Source organism: Aedes albopictus, chromosome 3 (assembly GCF_035046485.1).
Source record: "Aedes albopictus strain Foshan chromosome 3, AalbF5, whole genome shotgun sequence".
Lineage (NCBI taxonomy): Eukaryota > Metazoa > Arthropoda > Insecta > Diptera > Culicidae > Aedes > Aedes albopictus.
Genome location: NC_085138.1, coordinates 170,297,361 through 170,314,310, shown reverse-complemented (window position 1 = coordinate 170,314,310; position 16,950 = coordinate 170,297,361). Strand labels below are relative to the sequence as shown.

The following is a 16,950-nucleotide window of genomic DNA, read 5'->3' as shown; positions in this document are numbered from 1 at the left end:
CTGTCTGGCAGTGCCCGTAAGGTTAGGCGGATGCTAACCCCGAAGGTCGGCAGTAATGCCGCAAGGCGGACCCCAGTTATGCAACCCGGAAAGCTGGGAAGGATGGGCCTAAAACGGCTGGCCCGTCCTGGATGGAAGGAAACAGGGGGTTGTGACCGTTGTTAGGCCCTCAGCAACCACAGAGTAGGGCAACCCAAGGAGAGGACCCCCTTTGGCCGAAAGTCGAGTGAAAGAGGAAGAAGAAAAAATGCAAGTCGAGGAGATCAGGGACGCCAACCAAGAAGGCGTAGAAGAGCATCAGGTGCCAAGCACGAGAAAGGTGATGCGCTCGTCATCAAGACCGAACAGTCTAAGTACTCGGACGTCTTCAGGATGAAGTGAAGTGACGCAAAGCTCGTGGCTCTGGGAGCCGACGTGCGCAGTATTGGACGGCAGCCTATTTATTGCACCCATAAATAAATAAATAAAAACGCTCCATAGAAAATCAAAAAGCGCTCCATAAAGAATGAACATATGTACCATGAAAATGTTACCCATAAATAATTGAAAACGTTCCATACTTTATAAAAAATGTACCGGTAAAACATAACATTTTCTCATTAAAAGTGAAATTTTGCACCAATAAATAATACTGAAATGCTTCATAATAAAATACAAATGCTGCATAGAAAAATACAAATGCTCAATAAATAACTAAAATTGTACCCGTAGAAAATTGCTCCATAGAAAAATTAAATTGCACCATAAAAAAAATGAAAAGTAAACGGGGTCTTCTAGTGTAGTTGTTATGCACCTCCGCGGTGGTCCGCAGTTCACGCAGATGCTGGACTGTATGACGACCGTGCTAACAGGGCGAAGGCCGGGTATAATAGCAAGTGTCTCCAATGCCTGGGCCGTGTAATAGGGAAGCCGTTAACGAACCACTTACGATTATTGACGTTGGATGTAGGCAACGCGGTTAATAATGACAATTGCGCGGCTATTACCGATGTACCCCAGTGTTTTGGAATACCCGATTTGAATGCGCTTTCAAAACTTTTACTCGAAAACGTGAAAATTTGAGTAACCTAGTTCAAGCACTAAGGGGACGAATGCATCTCTGTACATGATCATTCATACTTCTATTTGGCAAAAATCAAGCTGTTTGAGTTGCATAACCACTAGGCACAAATTGGTTCACAATGCTTTGTAACTTGACATAAATTAGCTACAACCTCCTTAAGCAGCACCGGTTGTCTACTATTCTAATCATAATCATTAAAATGGACACCGAAGCTGTAACCTTTGATGTGACCCTATTATGCTCAATTGCACATCCGGTTGATGCTATTTAAATGATAACCTTGTCAGCCAACCGCACCTCGCCACCGCCTTCTGTTACCAGACTTCCTAAACATACACAATTATTACAACGAAGGGATGAGACTTTCTTCCGTTTCATCTGCCACGTAAATATAAACTCATTACAACTTTTCACCAGCAATTTCCGCTACATCGCGCACCCACCCGGTCGACGACCGAGCCACCGAAGCACTTAAACTTTACGCATTTGCGGCTGTTTACTTGGAGTGTCTCCGAGTTGCTCCATATTGTAGAAATACCTATTCCAGTGTGATTACCAAGAAAGAGAGACAGAGGATCGTAGATTGAGTTCACTTTTTGCACCCTGCTGAAGGCCGATTGCCTCCACTTGGCAACACACAGACAGAAGAATTGGAATGCACATTAAGAGCTTAAATTACGATTAAACTTTGGATAGGAACATTCCTTACGCTACAATTGCGGACATTCTCTCTGCGGAGTGTACCGGGAGGAGGATGATTCAAATTGGCAACTTAATGATTTCATTGAGATAGGTATTTTCGAAGCAATTTTGAAAGAGCATTGAGACACATTGGACAGTTATTGACTTATTATTTAGAGAATCCAGATCGAATGTGATGATAAATAGGACGACAAATCGGAGGTGGTATTTTCAGTTTCATTCAATAGGGGTCAACTTAAAACTCGTCACTTACAGTTTGCACAGCGCCTTAATTTATTCTATTCTACTATATCGAACTGATATTTTGCACTGCTTTCACTTTTCCATTCCATACATGGTAGAATGATGAGCACATGAATGTTGATGTTCGACTGCAGTCCGATTGATGGTTCATATTAAGTTGCCGTTTCACCGATTATCCAATTATCCAGGTCCGTTAGAGCTCCCAAGTAACACAACTTGTTATATAACAGTAAAAATTACACGTTTCATACTAGATCTGTTGTATTTTTTTTGCATTATTTACATAATATGGCACACTAATATAATCAAAACAGCGCAAAAAACGGAGGCTTATAGAACATCTTATAAGTTATATAAGATGCATGCTAATACACGTATAGTACTAATTATGTCGTTCAAGGTACGTTCCATCCAGCCACTGAATGTTAATTGGTTGCAAATAAGATATTTGTCTTCATTGGAAACTAGCAAAATACCTTTTTAATGCAGCCACTATCATCAGTTGGAATGAGGTATTTTTCGAAGAGTACAGCTTACAGAATGCTGTTATATTACATACATTAGTTGGAATTAAGTTATTTGAAGGTAATATATCTTATGGGATCCCATAGTAAAACAAAATGAATATCGACACTACATGAATAAGTACAAGTGCTGTATCATCGGACAAAACACAATTGTATTGATAACTGCAACAACATATTTGTTTCCAAGTAATGGATGCTATAATATATGACAGCTTATAAATTTTGCTGATAGTATAATTTATTATATGGGAATTAGTCAGTGAAGACGGTGCTTTTTCACATGCGCGGCTAGATTCACTGCGAAACTTCTGGTTTTACTTCATCAGAATTCAAGCGCCATTGAGTTGAATTAGAAAATGCATATAAAAATTATGAAATTTTGCATATGAAGATTTGCCACAGCAATCTTCGATTTGGTTCACGGTCAATCGCGCCTACCAGGATCTCGTCTATTACGATGAGGAACAGTAGCGGTGATAGTATACATCCTTGCCTCACTCCAGCAACGACCCGGATGGGATCGAGCAAAACACCGTTGTGCAGTACTCTGCACGAAAATGCCCTGTACTGTGCTTCAATGAGGCCGATGATTTTCTCAGGGAGACCCTTGTGCCTGAGGGCTTCTCACATGATGCCGTGATTGAGACGGTCAAAAGCTTGTTCGTAATTAATGAACACAAGATAGAGATACTCTTGGAATTGATTTGCTCCAAGATGAAACGAAGAGACACAATATGGTTTACACTGGATCGTTCGCTGGTTGTCGTTGGAGAGTTGCGTCAATTTTCTCCTGTATCCGGTTGAGGATAACTTTGCAGAGGACTTTGAGAACGATGCATAGCAACATCAACAACCCCGCCAATTACCGCATTCAGTCAGGTCACCTTTTTGTCACCTTTACTATGACTTGCATCCAGTTGGCCAAATGTCGCGGTTTCCCACATAGTGCAGAAAAAATGATGCAGCTGTTGTGCAGATACTACGGGGTCAGCTTTAAACATCTAAGCTGATATGCGATTGACCCCTGGGCACAGTGGTTGAAATCGCGAAAAACACGATCGTGGGCATTTTGAGTGATGCATTTTGAGTGATGTGAAAATAATATAATGTGATGTTCTGCAAAGTTGTTACATATTTTAAGGAGCAACTTTTGATAACTTTTGATTTTTGATAAATTTACCCAAAAGTTAGATGAAAAATCTATTTTCTACAAAAGCAAAGAAAACTAAATGGTGTCTTCGGCAAAGTTATAGATAATATCATGCAGAAAAATATTGCCGAAGAGACTTTTGCTCTATCTTTTGAAATGAGCGATATATAATAAATTTAGTATAAAAACCCCTTAAAACCTTGAAAAGCCACTAAATGCTTTATATCTCTTCAGGATTAGGTTTTCGAGGCTTCCGATGTTCTGAAGACTTTTTCATTATGTTATTGTGCATCTTTTTTCTTAAGACAGTGTTGCCATATTTTCATCGTTTCTATGTGATTTTTTAATTTTCCTATAAAAAATGACTGTTTTTAATAATGAGATATCTCGAAAAGTTGCAAAAAGTTGCAAAAAATTCAAAGCATGATGAAAAGTTGAATAAAATTGCTATCTTATACAGGTCAACTGATGAGTTGCTCTCTGTCTCTTCGATGCTTAAAATCTGTTTGAAAATTGTCACTTTCACACTTTTTAATGTTGAAATAAATACTTTTTCCATGTGATAATCCAAAAATTGTGCTATACAATGTTCAGCAAAGTTGTTGCATATTTTAAGAACAAACTTTTGATAAAATTACTTTTTTCAAAAATTGCCTTAAAGTTAGATGAAAAAAATATTTTGGTTCAAAAATGTGCTTATTTTCTTTGAAAACGCATGTTATCAAGAGAAATATTCAAGATAACTTCTTGGTGTCTTTGACAAAATTGTGCATTTATTGAATACAAAAAAGTTCCTAAAACATTCCATGTCAAGGAAATCAAATATAAAAAAGTTAAGTGAAATTTTCATGTTTTTCTAAACATTTAAGGGCTTTTTTCATAAAATCAGCTCTAAAATGGTCAGTTTTGAAGATAGGGTCATGGTGTCTTCGACAAAGTTTTTCCATTTAACATTTAGAACAACTTTCCTGAAGACGCCATTTTGATTTGCGGATTCCTAAGAGAAATATTTTTTTTATCTAACTTTAAGGCAATTTTTTTAAAAAGTAATTTTGTCAATAGTTTGCTCTAAAAATATGCAACAACTTTGCTGAACATTGTATAGCACAATTTTTGGATTATCACATGGAAAAAGTATTTATTTCAACATTAAAAAGTGTGAAAGTGACAATTTTCAAACAGATTTTAAGCATCGAAGAGACAGAGAGCAACTCATCAGTTGACCTGAATAAGATAGCAATTTTATTCATTTTTTCATCATGCTTTGAATTTTTTGCAACTTTTTGCAACTTCTCGAGATATCTCATTATTAAAAACAGTCATTTTTTATAGGAAAATTAAAAAATCACATAGAAACAATGAAAATATGGCAACACTGTTTTAAGAAAAAAGATGCACAATAACATAATGAAAAAGTCTTCAGAACATCGGAAGCCTCGAAAACCTAATCCAAAAGAGATATAAAGCATTTAGTGGCTTTTCAAGGTTTTAAGGGGTTTTTATACTAAATTTATTATATATCGCTCATTTCAAAAGATAGAGCAAAAGTCTCTTCGGCAATATTTTTCTGCATGATATTATCTATAACTTTGCCGAAGACACCATTTAGTTTTCTTTGCTTTTGTAGAAAATAGATTTTTCATCTAACTTTTGGGTAAATTTATCAAAAATCAAAAGTTATCAAAAGTTGCTCCTTAAAATATGTAACAACTTTGCAGAACATCACATTATATTATTTTCACATTATCACACTCAAAATGCCCACGATCGTGTTTTTCGCGATTTCAACCACTGTGCTGGGGCCCTGTTCGCTTTCATGCTACTGATGACTGTTTCTATCTCCTGCACTGATGGAGCTTCGGTGTTGACACGGGTAATGCGTCGAACCCTTGGCGAATCATGCTGAGGTGTTGGTGGCGTGGCCGATACTTGAAAAAGGCTTCCAAGGTGATCGATGAGGGCCCATATAGCCGAGGCGGTAAATGCACGGGTATTCAGCATGACCATGCTGAGGGTGACGGGTTCGATTCCCGGTCGGTCCAGGATCTTTTCGTAAAGAAAATTTCCTTGACTTCCTTGGGCATAGAGTATCTTCGTGCCTGCCACACGATATACACATGCAAAATGGTCATTGGCAGAGGAAGCTCTCAGTTAATAACTGTGGAAGTGCTCATAGAACACTAAGCTGAGAAGCAGGCTTTGTCCCAGTGAGGACGTTACGCCAAGAAGAGGAGAGGAGGTGATCGATACAGCGTTTCAGCTGTCCAGACGAGTCTTTCACGGGCATGTAGCAGACGGATGTCGCCGGTGTTTCTCGATTTCTCGACTTCGTCGGCTAGTGAGTCCGCCCACGCTCTTTAATCCCATCTATGAGCGTTTCACTTCCATATCGAGAGCCGAATATCACTTTTGGCTCCTCGTGTTTTTGCTCGCTCTACCGCGGCTTTGACGTTTTTTCGGTCCGCTATCTTCCTTCAGGTATCATTCGTGATTTACTGCTTTCTCCGTATGCGTAGCTCATCCAAATTATTCTCACCGGTGGCGATAAAGGCGTTGTTGATGGCGCTCCATTGATCTTCTACGCTTCCACATGCTGAAATATCCGCAGCACGTTTCTCTAGCTCCTCCACCTTTTCACCGCAGCGTCTTCCAGTCAGTGTGTGTTGAACCGGGGCCTGATTTTCTCCTCCTGTCGATAAATCCGCACAATGCGCAGCCCGATCTTACCGATTAGGAGATGATGGCCGGATGCAATGTCGGCGCTACGTTTGTTCCGCACATGAAGAAAGTTCCGTCTCCATTTCCGGCTGATGCAGCTGCGGTAGATTTGATTTTCCATGACACCATCACGGGAAACCTAAGTCACTTTGTGCACTGACTGGTCGACGAGGAAAGAGCGATCCCCCAATCACCATGTCATTGTTGCCACAAAACTCTGCAAACAGCTCTCCGTTTTCGCTCATTTATCCGGCATCATGGCGTCCAGTGCGCGGTGGACGGTCGGCCCGGTCGGTCGTGCGGATGGTGTGGTTGCGAAAAATGCCGCGGTTTTCGAGTGCAAAAGCGTATTTTAGAGTCTGAAAGATGTTTTCCCGATTGGTAGAAGTTATGAGTATGGCGAAGACAGTGGTTTCAGCTGCTTGTGACTAATACAAGTGAACAAAATAGTGAAATTTGTCGTATTTTTTCGGCTTCCATTGCTGGGTAGCTGCAAAGCAACGGCAAAATGTTTCACGTTAGTCGAAGGGCTGTCGGGTGTAGTGCAACAAAATCGGCATGAGCCATTTTACGAAGTGACAACAATGTTGATGATGATATTGATTTTCACGGGTTCGGGCGCATGCTTCTGTCAAAATTTCATTCATAAAATGGACTATTGTAGTAAGGGGCTGTTCATAAACCACGTAGACCAAAATTTGGCCATCTCAGACCCCCCCCCCCCTCGTAGACTTTTGACCATACAAAAATTTTGAAATTTTTATGGAGCGTAGCCTTTGGCTAGACCCCCCCTCCCCCCAAAAAGTCTACGTGGTTTATGAACGGCCCCTAACAAATACAGATTACATGATCATAATTCACGCCAAAAAAAGTAGCGAAGTGCAAATCGCAGAGATTATGCTGAATAATATCGATAACTGTGGGAAATTGTGTGTATGCAATCATAACAGCAGGTTACGCAGAGTGAAAATTGAATGGCCTGATATACCTGCTTGCCATTGTCGTGGGTTGTATGAATAGCAGCAACTCGATCAACTCTTCGTACGGACAGCATGTTTCAACATTTCCAGCTAATTTGGTGAGATCTTTTCATTATGCATTGTATAATCCATATATCGTCGGTTTCCTGCAATAGGGGCACAACTCAAAATTTGTCATTTTTGAGATTTTGATGGCAAATGATGAAAAACTTTCTAAACTATCATCTCACTAAGACCCGTTCCGAAATTCGTTGAGAAACGCGAGATTTGGGCATTTTCACCAATTTTCCGCAATGAAGGCACAACTCAAAATCAGTCAACTTTTTCAATAGTCGTTGAAAAATTGTAATCCAAAATTCATGAAACAGATAGTCCTTCAGTCCCTTTCCATGATACAACAATCAAAATTCGTTTACTTTTGTCAAATGATGAGAGAAATAAGTGAACTTGCAGGAGATGCTTCAAGATTGCAAATTTTCAAACGCTCATACTGAAAATTCACATTTTTTGAGTTGTGCCCCTATTGCAGGAAACCGACGATATTTGCACATGCCTGTTTATATTTCAAAAATATTATATACCAATACGGGAAGGGGGGGACCATCAGGGCACCCGATTGAAACGATTTGGACAGGAGCTTGGAACTGCCTTCTCCTTGTTGTTAACATTTCGTAGATTGAGGGCGGGCTCTTCGACCCCATCTATTGGGAGTGTTCTGTCAATTGAGGGCTTGATTTTGCAGTTGATCGTGGGATCTTTTTTCTGGAAGGAGATTCTTTTCCCCTGACGCGGATTTCGTGCAAGTGTCTCTGCTTGCGGGTCCGCACAACCGTTTTTGGCCCTTCATACAGAAAAATGACAGACCACTAACAACAGCACAGTCTTGATCAAATCGCTTTTCAGATTATTCCGGTGCTATAGGCAGATGCCTTGCTACAATAGATGGTAGAACAAAATCATCATCATCATCATAAAAATTATGAAATTTTGCGATATTTCTTTAAAATTGTCTCGATAAACAATATGGCAGCTATCCATAAGAATTACAGTATCGGTTGAAAGTATTAGGAATTATTAAAATTTCAACCATATTTACATTTTAGCCTGTAATTCAAACAACTGATCATACTTTAATTGGTAACCTAATGAGTTTATATTTAAGAAAACAATTTCTACCAATTGATAACAAAAATACTTGAAAAAAACCCTAATTAATCCACCTAGCGGTGATGGTGCCTTTCTCGTGCTTTAAAATATCCTTTCAACAAAACTCGAGCGACATGTTGATGACATTGACATAAATACAAAATGAAAACTGCTTTCTAAATCTGTTCAATATGGATACATTTTATATTAGCATATCATCCAATATTCAGAAAATATAAGACAACGATCCAAAACTCAAACCAAACAAGTGTCATGAAGCCGCATATAGCCGAGGCGGTAAACGCACGGGTATTCAGCATGACCATGCTGAGGGTGACGGGTTCGATTCCCGGTCGGTCCAGGATCTTTTCGTAAAGGAAATTTCCTTGCCTTCCTTGGGCATAGAGTATCTTCGTGCCTGCCACACGATATACACATGCAAAATGGTCATTGGCAGAGGAAGCTATCAGTTAAAAAACAGTGGAAGTGCTCATTGAACACTAAGCTGAGAAGCAGGCTTTGTCCCAGTGAGGACGTTACGCCAAGAAGAGAGAGAAAGAAGCCGCAAAATTTTGAAACGTCATTTTAGATTTTCCGGTCATCATTTTATGACTCCGGATATATACCCCAACTAAACTAACCGCCATCTTGAACATTGAGACACCATCTTGGATGTTCTGGTATTCATTTTTTGGACTCTGTACCTAAAATTACATAAAATAGTCGCCGTATTGAATTTTGGCATGTCGTTTATGATTTTCTGGTTACCAGTTTTGGACGAAGACCGGCATTCTTCCCCATTCAAACTATAGTCAAATTGCAGACCTTGTGAAACAGCGCACAGCTTGGGTTTTCTGATTACAAATTTTGAATTCTGGACATATTTTCATACAAAATATGCCCATAATGCAAGAATTAAAAATCCTATAAAATAGGCACTAACTTGAATACTGGGCCATTATATTGGACTTTGGACCGCTATCTTGGATACTCTGGTGGACTCCGAACATATTTCCCATACCAAATACACTTATTTTACATAGTTTTAGAGCTCAAAATTCCATAAAACAGCCACCATCTTCTGTTGACGCGATCAAATTCTTATTTTTCCATTCAACGTTGACCCATAATGCTATAAATTTACACCTTAGGAATCTGAAATGGTGCGATTTGATGAGATCGCTTTAGTTTTGTCTATATTTTGATCTCATATATGAGAACTTAGACCTATTCGTCACTGTTGTTCATACCTAATGTTTATCAGGCCATGTGTCGTATGTATGGGTTTGGTTCATTTTTATATTTGGTAATTTCCGATGGGATAGCCGGATCTGATTCCATGAGTCATGAACCATGACACTACCGGTTGTCCCAATTATGGTCTGAGAATATTTTATTGCTATTTATTCACCTTTACCTAATCATCGCGATTTGATATATCGCATGAATGGGTTTGCTTCACTTTTACTTCTAACCACCTTCGAAGCCACAGCTGAACCCGCAACACTACCGGGAATCTAATATGGTCTGACCCTATTTTTCCATCAGGTTGTCGATAAGTCGTGAACAGTCTTGTTAGAGATCACAGTCATTTGAACCTTTTCGTCGATATTCGGCCTCCTTTGTCTCCGGTATTCGCAACACAATCAATCAAACTACTGTTCGAAACAAAAATGTCAAACGAATGCACTTCACCACGATAGCGGCTTCGGGAGACGGTTCGGCTTTTGTTATTCCTGTCTTCTTCCATAATAAGAGCTATGTTGCCCATCTGTGTGTCGAATTCAATGCAACATGCAATAATAAACTAATATTAACATTCATAATCGGAATTGGCTGAAAATCTATGCGTAAAGCTAGAATTAGACACATGTCATCGTGTCAGATGACATTGATTTGATCCTTTCTTATGTTTATTGATCTTCGTTCTACTGCTCGTGTTGTGTGTAGGTAAGAGGTAACGGTAGCGCACGAATGTAACAAAGCCGACTGACACCCGACTGCGGCAACGAAATGGAGGTAGTAAAAAGTGTCGAATGTTTACAAGACTGGTCGTGATTTAATGTACCACATCCATGGGTTTGGTTAAATTTTACATTTTACTACCCGGAACCCATTCCGGAACACTACCAGTTGGCTTTAGTGTGACGTAAGGCTATTTTCTAGCTAACTGTTCATCAGGCTATCGCAAAAGACACGATTTGATGTATCACATGCCTGGATTTTGGTTTACTTTTACATTTGGCCTCTTCCGGCCACTCAAAACCGATTCCGAAACACTTGCTGACCGTTCATTAGGTAATCTAAAAAGCCGCTATTTGATGTGACGCATGTACGGGTTTGTTTCTCTTTCAGATTTAACCACTTCGGCGGGAACCCCGGAAGTGGTTTCAGAAAACTACTGGTTCAGATATGGTCTGAGATGATTTTCCTGCTCATTATCCATCAGGTCATCGAAAATGCCGTGGTTTGATGTGCCGCATGCATGGGTTTGGTTCAATTGTATATTTGGCCACTTCAAGCGGGACGCCTAGAACCGGTTCCGGAACACTACCGGTTCAGATATGGTCTGAGATGATTTTCCTGCTCATTATCCATCAGGTCATCGAAAATGCCGTGGTTTGATGTGCCGCATGCATTGGTTTGGTTCAATTGTATATTTGACCACTTCCAGCGGGACGACTAGAACCGGTTCCGGAACACTACCGGTTCAGATATGGTCTGAGATGGTTTTCCTGTTTATTGTCCATCAGGTCATCTAAAATGCCGTGGTTTGATGTGTCGCTTGCATGAGTTTGGTACAATTGTATATTTGGCCACTTCCAGCGGGACGCCCAGAACCGGTTCGGGAACACTACCGGTTCAGATATGGTTTTAGACTATTTTTCTGCTTACCGCGCATCAGGTTATCGAAAATGCCGTGGTTTGATGTGTCTCATGCATGGGTTTGGTTCACTTTAGTATTTGCCACTTCCGGCGGGACACCCGGAACCGGTTCCGGAGCACTACCGGTTCAGATATGGTCTTAGACTATTTTTCTGCTTACCGCTCATCAGGTTATCGAAAATGCCGTGGTTTGATGGGTCGCATGCATGGGTTTGTTTCATTTTCATATCTGGCTTCTTCCTGGGGTACCGATCCGGAACACCTAAATGGCCATAACTCCGGAACGGCTGGACCGATCCGAACCATTTTCAATAGGAAACAATGGGACAAAATTCCGCGTCGAGTGAACCGTTGGTCGTTAAAATCGGTTGATGTTTACTATCTAAAAATGAGGTGACCTTTTTTGTACACATACACACACACACACATACATACACACACACACACACACACATACATACACACACACACACACACACATACATACACACAGACATCATCTCAACTCGTCGAGCTGAGTCGATTGGTATATAACACTTGACCCCTCCGGGGGCTCTATCAAATTTTCGTTTTTGGAGTGAACATATAGCCTTTCGGTACACCTTGGTGTACGAGAAAGGCAAAAAATCAATTTGTGTCGCATTTTTATTTGTGTACTTATTTTTAGGCGGTACTTTTATCTGCATAATTTTATCTAGTGGAACACAAACCGCAATCGAAATCTAGTGTTGTCATTGTAAATAAGTTGAAATTACGTAAAAATTACTTTTCGCGAACTACTTCGCAGTAGATTCATAATTTAGTCATAGAAAGTATTTTGCGACACTGAACTAACTCTTTTACAGCTAATCATTTAACGCGGCTTAACCATATCTGTCAAACGTCAAAATGTTGTTATTAGCAATCGTGCTGCTTGTTTGTTTTGGTCATCCGTCGGAGCTTTGTCGTCTTCACGTGATTCCTGGTGGTCGATGATTTACCCGACCATCCCGTTTTCGAAGTCAGTTTCCTGCAGCGCTAAGGATGAACGATTTCACAGTTCGTAGGATTTACACGGTGTTCAATAAGTTCGGATACACAGTAAAATTGAATTTATTTCCCATCTGTAATTCAGATTTTCAAAGTGAATGTATTAATTGAAAGCTCACATAATACTGATCAAATACAGTATATGTTTTGAAACAAACTGTCCTTTATCCTTTTGTAATAATTGCAAATGTGTCACAAGATTCTTTCAGCCGGCACGCACGTCTGTCATTGGTATTTCGTCTAGTTTTTTGTTGAGTAATGGTGTTAAGTTAAATCAAATTAGGTTGTTGTCCTCAGCATTAGTGGTAGCAACTATGGCCATACGAAATAATCTATAAAATTCAGATTTGGTGAAGTACGGACTCATTTTATTTTGATCTTTAAAATTGCTAAAATTGCCGCTGTACCTGTTTTAATGATTTTTGTTTTGTCAAAAAGCAAGGCTGTGTTATATCTCAGTTTAATCTATCATTATCTTTTCCAAAACTTGATTATATCCCTATTGTGGCAAATTTGAACCAAAATTGGCTTTATATAATGTATTTATGCCTTTTTCATAGATTTAAGCACATTTTGACTAAACTTGCAAATTTATCACCATATGATCACTGAAATAGCAGTGTAAAGCTTTTGTCTATTAATTTAGTTATTCTAATTTAGTATAGTGAGATGTAAACTCAAAAGTCAACGTTTTAGACTTCTGTAGCTTGAGCAACTTATCGAAAATTATTCCAGCGTGCCGGAACTAACAAACTTTAGATAAATCTAAGGCTTATAAAAAAAAGTAGAAAAAGATTTTATTCAAAACCATATGCTATATTTGATCAGTGTTATATGACCTTTCAACAAATACATTTACTTTGAAAATCTGAATTACAGATGTGAAATTAATTCAAGTTATATGGTGTATTCGAACTTATTGAACACCCTGTATACAGGGACCCGCCAGGATCTATATTCCGGCCAACAAGATCTGTTAACAGTCCCGGCATTTACGATGGCGTCCGAAAAGCAACATCTAATATACATACTAACACTTTCGCGGTGGCTAGAGCGCAAGCTGTGTGGAGCGGAACTATTTGGGAAGTTGGATCAGGATTGCGAGCATTGTAATAGCAACATAAAGTCTACAAAACTGGCGCAAAGGCCACAGAGGGTACATTGTTTTTCCGAAAGGTTGAAGTGGCTTATCAATGATTTACAGAAGTGCTCAGAACATAGCCTAACATGACGTGGTAATACGAGAACTAAGCTCGGTGGATGCTTGATTCTTTCTAGAGATATTACTGCTGGTCAGTCCACCGAAATCATTTAACACAAACCATAAAAGACTGCGCAACTGATCATAAATAAATCAACTTGAATTTGATGCTTTTGTAGTGCTATATAATTGTAAAAGAGCATGTTTCATACATGAATGAGTTAATGTAATTTTTATTGATGTTTGTTTTTGGGCAACTTAATTTCAGTTAAATAATAACATAAGAACTTGTCAGATTCGCTTATAATACTACTATAAAACATCTTCTGTAATTTTTTATTTCTGAAGATGTTTTCTGTGTTACTTGGGTATGAGCTCAGAAGAAGGTCAGTGTTAGCCACTATTGGGGGGAAGAGCAACTGACGAACGTACCAGCGATGGGATCGAACCCATGACCATCCGCTTATGAAGCCAACGTACGACCACTGCGCCACGGGCCCGGCTATCAGCAAATTTTAGGGGTTTAAGTTGTTAAGGAAAGTCTACAGAAGTTTCGGGAGGAGGAGGGCTTTCTGAGGGGTTTCAAGGCGTTTAAGTAGATTTCAGGAGTTTCAGGTGCCTTCAGTAGAGTTTGACCGAAATCTACCGAGATCTGAGACAGTTTTTCTGAGGGATCATCACGCATCAATTTCAAGGCATTCCAGTGGGTTTCAGGGGATTTCATGGACTTTTAATGGCTTTCAACGAGATTCAGGGAGCTTCAGTCGAGTTTAAGCTTCCTGCTGCTGTGTACCACTAGTAAGATTTTTCTGGAGGTGTTGTACTATGTACAACGGCGCACGCAATGAAAGATTAAGAAAGGTTTACGGGAGTCTCAGGGATTTTCTGAGGGTATTGAATCTGAATTGCGTCGTGTCTTTTTAATCTGGTAGACACGACACCCCAGTAGCATCACTTCTCTTCGGACGTGTACGAACATCGTACGAAAACTTAAGGCAACGGTCGGACATTGTCCTGTTGATGGGCGACATCACGCCCGAAACCAGTCGACCAAAGGTAAATTTTAATAGGTATCTTGGCGATTGTAAGAACTATAAGTGTTATGTCTCGTCTCACGTCGCGCGTATTGGGAATATCGTTACTGTTCTTACGTTGGCACAAATCACGAAAATTTGATATTGAAGACGTTTCAGTAAGTTTCAGGAGGTTTTATGGCGCTGTCCATAAACTACGTAGACTCATTTTTGGCCATCTCAGACACCCTTCTCCCCCTCCGTTGACTTTTGTTTATACAAAAAAAAATGTATGGACCGTACACTTTTGCCAAAACCCTCCCGCTCCAGAGTCTATGTAATTTATGGACAGGCCCTAATGCGTTTAGAAGTGTTTCAGTGGACTTCACGGGGCGAGTAAAAACATTATAGGCAATTTAGCGAAAGGCAATTAGCTAGTAGAATCGATAACCTATACTCATGGAAGTTATTTCAGATCCTATCCGTAGGTCGGATCCAGAGACACCTTTCATAAGGCTGGGTGAGCATGATGTTTGACCCCATCTTGTGTCTTCCACATGCTGTAAATACAATGAAATTAAAGTAAATAGATCTACAATAGATGGAAGTTCCAGCATTTGAGTTTTTTGATTTTATATAGTTAAATATAGGAAAGTTATTGTTTATGTTTATGTTTATGTTCTTGTATTCATGTCCATTGGATTTCAAATCAAGAAGAATCTAAATTTCCAAAAACCAAGAAGCTATCAAATGGTTGAAATTAAAACCAATGCATGTTTATAAGCGTTTCTATAAGACAATAATCATTAAGATGAACAAGTTCATTAGAACCTGCAGGATTGATTGACGATGTATCTATCATAACCTCAATTTCTGCGTACTGCATTTCTATCAGGACATGATGTGACCTCAAAAGCTGAAACTCATGCGAAATTATAGATTGATTTGCAAACAATTGCCCGGATCCAATAATGGCTCTGCTGATGTGGAACCGAACGTAAACCTCCGCACTGCATTCCAGCTGACATTTCCCATTCCACCCATCCATTATTGTTAGGTAGGTACTTACTGTTCTCGGCACTTTGTCCCAGGTTTTCTTCAGTCGATACACAGCCGCATTGGTGAAGGCAGCACAGATTTGCAGCACTCCGTTAAAGTTATGCAAACACCGGCAAATGTCTGCTACGGCGGTCCACTTCTCGATGGCAGCTACCCGCGCTGTCATGTTTTGCCTGGTTTACCCACGATCGACAACAAAAAAATCGAAAATCGAATTAGAGAGAGAGTGAGAGGGTTGCTGGGCAATTTGTTCAGTTGGAAATAATCTGGAACAGTGGTTTTCAGTCGGAAAGTCATTTCAGGAAGAATTGACCTACCCTAGGAAAATCTATAGGAACCTCCGAGATCTGCATGAGTATCTTTCATAACTAGACTGACCTTCCGTTCCATATTTAACAGAATAACTCAATTTCAAAAATGTTGCAAGTGATTGAACCCATCCGTGGACCTAGTCCTAAATCAAAATGCACCAAGGCAATAAAACATGTAAAATAAATAAAAAGAAAAACGGGTTAAGTACTGGAAAGACATTTCCAGAAATTACTTCGAGTTTTAATCATTGGAAAAATCTCATTCTCAAAAAAAAAAAAAAAATAAAATCTTTAACCCTTTATAAGGCCGAGAAACTAGAAGAGTTGTCAACGCATACTATAATGGAAATAATTATATACATGATAACATGTATCAAAAATTTTTTGTTTGAAAGAAACTCTCAAAAATCTAGGTGGAAACATAGTTGCCACTGCCCGTTCACCCCAAAAACGATTTTTTGAGGTGGCAATATAGTTGCCACTGCCCGTTTAGGCCACCAGCGCTGGTGGCAATATTCTTGCCACTGCCCGTTTAGGGTACTTTTCTTCTTTTGATTTCGACAAAAAGCCGGAAACAAGATTTTAGAGTGGATTAGGGCTTAACCCGTAATATAAACTGTGTAATTCAGCTCATATCAACTCATATTGTATTTTTTACGAATAATCAGACTTTGGCGACGAAATTGAACTCGCCCTAATATGGTACTAACCTATCATTTATGACACATTTTTGCCTTCTTTCCCAGATTCAGGCGAATCCAGCTGATTTTGTTATGAAAACAAAAACAGCTGGTAGCTGAGAACAATAAGGATGAACGTAAACATCGGTGAACCAGCTGGTTTTGTTGTGTAAACATGACAAGCTGGTGGACTGATAACCAGTGCTGAAAATTTCATTTCGTCATATCTAAATTCAATCACC

General features: G+C 39.5%; 1 protein-coding gene across 14 annotated transcripts in view; it reads right to left on the bottom strand.

The window, feature by feature from the left end:
- The window catches only part of LOC109402762 (ras-specific guanine nucleotide-releasing factor 2-like), an 839,143-nt gene that overhangs the window by 470,293 nt on the left and 351,900 nt on the right, over window positions 1-16,950 (bottom strand). For all 14 annotated transcript variants that reach the window (XM_062861325.1, XM_062861329.1, XM_062861315.1 and 11 more), the window contains one exon: window positions 15,728-15,890. In XM_062861325.1, the coding sequence (XP_062717309.1) occupies window positions 15,728-15,890 (163 nt within the window). The remainder of the gene's footprint in view (window positions 1-15,727; window positions 15,891-16,950) is intronic.